Here is a 3,554-nt window from a genome sequence, read left to right on the forward strand (position 1 = left end):
AATTCTAATCTTCTATTAATTTCTCTGTTTTTTCTTTTTTTTATTGATGTGTCCCAGGTCATTATTCCCCAGTGACATCTGAAGTCATCAACGATTTTTATTGTCCACATGTAGCTGCAGGCTGTTGTGGGAGCTTTCCTTCTCTGCAGGTATCAGATAATAGAATAAGTAGCCCTTTCCCACACTGCAAGCTTCTTTCAGCAGAAAGTCCCATTATTCCTCCCCCTCTGCCCCTATTAGAGGCTCCAGATGCCACCTTGCAGTGTGACACACGTCCATTGTCCCCGCCGCTCTGTGATTGGCTGCTGAGTGTGGGAACCTCTGCAAAGTCTGATCCTCACACATTATTATGCAGAGTGAGGAGTATATAGAGGGGAGGGTGTGCTCTGTGAAGGCACATCACTGAAATCTCTTCTATAGAGAGGACACTGAGCCTAGGAACTGCTCTACACTCACTGACCAGACATCATGTCTCCTTCCAGCAGCCCTCTACTGCACGGTGCTGACCGCCAACTGACCCACCAACCCAGAAAAGTAAGTATCGCACTAGATTCCTGTTTGTTCCTTGATTTCTTTGATCTTTTTTCTCCCTATATCTTCCAAACCTTACATCCCCAAGATCCCCCATTCTGTTACCCATCTAGATCTTCCATCCTGTCCCCCAAGATCTTCTCATCCTGTCCTCCAAGGTCTTCCCATCCTGTCCTCCAAGATCTTCCTATCCTGTCCTCCAAGATCTTCCCATCCTGTCCTCCAAGATCTTCCCATCCTGTCCTCCAAGATCTTCCCATCCTGTCCTCCAAGATCTTCCCATCCTGACACCTCCAAGATACCTCACCCCATCAACTCTCTAGATCTCCAAGTGCTGGAGACCTCCAAGGTCCCTTATCCTGTCACCCCTCTAGATCTTCCCATCCAGACCTTCTAGAACTTCCCATCCTGACACCCCACAAGATCCCCTATCCTCTCACCCCATCCTGTCCTCCTGGAACTTCCCATTCTGTCATGTCCAAGATCCCTCACCTTGTCACCCCTCTAGATTGTCCCATCATGTCCTCTTATCTCCTCATCCTGTCATTTCCAAGGACCCATATCCTGTCACTCTTCTAGATCTGTCCATCCAGACTTCCTAGAACTTCCCATCCTCACACCACCCAAGATCCCTTATCCTCTCACCCCATCCTGTCCTCTTGGAACTTCCCATCCTGACATCTCCAAGATCGCTCACCTTGTCACCCCTCTAGATTTTCCCATCGTGTCTTATTATATCTTCCCATGCTGGCACTTCCAAGATCCCTCACCCTGTCACCTCTATAGATCTTCCCATCTTGTCTTCTCATATGTCCTCATCCTGTCACCTCCAAGGTCCCTCACTCTGTCACCCCTCTAGATCTTCCCATCCAATAACCTTGTAAACCTTCCCATCCTGGCATCTCCAAGGTTTCTCATTCAGCCACCCTCTATGTCCTTCCATCCAATGTCCTTTCAGATCTCCCCATCCTGTCAACCCAAAAGATCCCTCATCCTGTTACCTCTCTCTTAGCATTTTCTCCAACTTTATTCTTGTTTCTCCTGACAATAGTAATTTTTCTCTCTGTTCATGCAATCACTATGTAGTTACTAACCATCCCTTTTCTTGTTTTGTGCAGTTGAGAAAGCCCGCCATTGAGAAGATGCGGAGAGATCGCATTAACAGCAGCATCGACCAGCTGCGTCTCCTACTGGAGAAAGAGTTCCAGAAACATCAATTGCCCTCCAAACCGGAGAAGGCCGACATACTGGAGATGACGGTCAACTTCCTGCAGCAGCAAATGGCTAAGAAAAGTAAGTGCCCCCCTTGTCCTTGATTTTATTATTCTTGCTGAGAGATGTTAGGATTGAGGAATGTAGAAGGTGACAGTGGACTTCATATAACTGACATGTGTCTTGTCTATTCCAGATGTGACAGCCACCTCCATCCAAGCCCATAGAGATGGCTACACCACCTGCTTCCAGAACTCGGTGAACTTCCTATCCCTGCACACACAGACAGACCCTCAACAGCAGCTGCTTCAGAACCTCCATGGGGCTCAGATGGTGACCTGCCCTCCATGTCCTTCTGTATTCCCCATCTCACAGACCCCCAGCAAGAACAGCCCTCCAGACAGCAGCAAAACCCTATGGAGACCCTGGTAGAGACTTGTCTCCACTTCTCAGGACTGTGAGCTGAGTACATAGAGTTGGGTGTACAAGAAGCATACCTGACCTGACAGCTGTACATGGGGATCTGATCCCTATCATTAATATCCTATTATAAGGATAGAGTGTACGCTTATTATGAAGTGGCTGTAATCACAATGTGACTTGATCATAGGTATGCACAGCCTATAGCATTAGGGTGTACTGTACACATATTGTATGTGTATGTGTGTTAATATACTGACTGTGTCAGTAGAGCAACGAACAGTGCCAGTAGGGCATTGGATGTTGTCAGTGGGTTTTATTTCTGTTGTTTTACATTTTTACAAATTTATTTTAAATGATTTCTAAAAAAATCTTTTAGTAGTCCCATAAGGGTGCTTTGGTGAAATATCTGGGGTTTATACAGGGCGAATCTGCGCCACACAGGGTGATTAGGGTGTGCCTAGGCACACCTGGCACACCCTGTGCGCACGCCTATGCACCTGATATTACTGCTTGTTATATATTGGGAGCAGATCACAGCTCTGCTGCGTTCCTATATGGAATTTTTGTATATCTGTCCATATATATATATATATATATATATATATATATATATATATATGTATATGCATTATTATTGTATATGATTAGAGATAATGGAAATTATCAATAGAGTTTGATCACCGTGTGATCTCATATTAAGAGTGGAGCAGATTTCAGCTCATTTAAAATCCAATATAGAAAATATAAATGTATACATATATGTATGTATAATATTATATTGGAGAGTAAGCTTATGGTAGTTATTATTATAGAGTTTATTCACTATGTGATCTATGCTATGATTTGTATATGACTTCACCTCATCTGAATTCCATTATAGGTTTTATATATACATTATATGTATATATAAAGAGATTTTATATATATATATATATATATATATATATATATAGAGAGAGAGAGAGAGAGAGAGAGAGAGAGAGAGAGAGAGAGGGATATATATATATATATATATGTATATATATATATATATATATAGACATATATATAGACATATATATCTATATATATTTAGATAATAAGCTTATGATTAAGGCTGTAAATACAGTATAATCTTATATTACTTTACATTTGTAATGGTAGAGAATTATCTATCTATCTATCTATCTATCTATCTATCTATCTATCTATCTATCTATCTATCTATCTATCTATCTATCTATCTATCTATCTATCTATCTACTGTATCCATCCTTATATAGATAGTGAGTAGGGTTACCAATAACTTGGCCCTGTCACAATTAGTTGTTCTTATTTAGAATATATTGTATATTTTTTACAAACGTATAGTTATCTTCTATGAAGAAAATAGATCTAATCCCATTTGG

At 41.4% G+C, this 3,554-nt stretch overlaps 1 protein-coding gene across 1 annotated transcript; it reads left to right on the top strand.

Annotated features, from left to right (window-relative positions):
- Nucleotides 1–398: 398 nt before the first annotated feature.
- LOC120915736 (transcription factor HES-5-like) lies at nucleotides 399–2,748 on the top strand. Its single transcript, XM_040326502.1, has 3 exons — nucleotides 399–534; nucleotides 1,650–1,824; nucleotides 1,940–2,748. The coding sequence occupies exons 1-3, from the start codon at nucleotides 469–471 to the stop codon at nucleotides 2,173–2,175; spliced, it is 477 nt and encodes a 158-aa protein (XP_040182436.1). The 5' UTR covers nucleotides 399–468; the 3' UTR covers nucleotides 2,176–2,748.
- The last annotated feature ends 806 nt before the right edge of the window (nucleotides 2,749–3,554 follow it).

This window comes from Rana temporaria, chromosome 10 (genome assembly GCF_905171775.1).
Source record: "Rana temporaria chromosome 10, aRanTem1.1, whole genome shotgun sequence".
Classification (NCBI taxonomy): Eukaryota; Metazoa; Chordata; class Amphibia; order Anura; family Ranidae; genus Rana; species Rana temporaria.

Bases quoted from the DNA above. Each gene is read 5' to 3' on its own strand.
- LOC120915736 (XM_040326502.1), top strand. From the start codon at position 469: ATGTCTCCTTCCAGCAGCCCTCTACTGCACGGTGCTGACCGCCAACTG. The intron at 535-1,649 runs GTAAGTATCGCA...TGTTTTGTGCAG, and splicing joins TGACCCACCAACCCAGAAAA to TTGAGAAAGCCCGCCATTGA. The intron at 1,825-1,939 runs GTAAGTGCCCCC...TGTCTATTCCAG, and splicing joins GCAGCAAATGGCTAAGAAAA to ATGTGACAGCCACCTCCATC.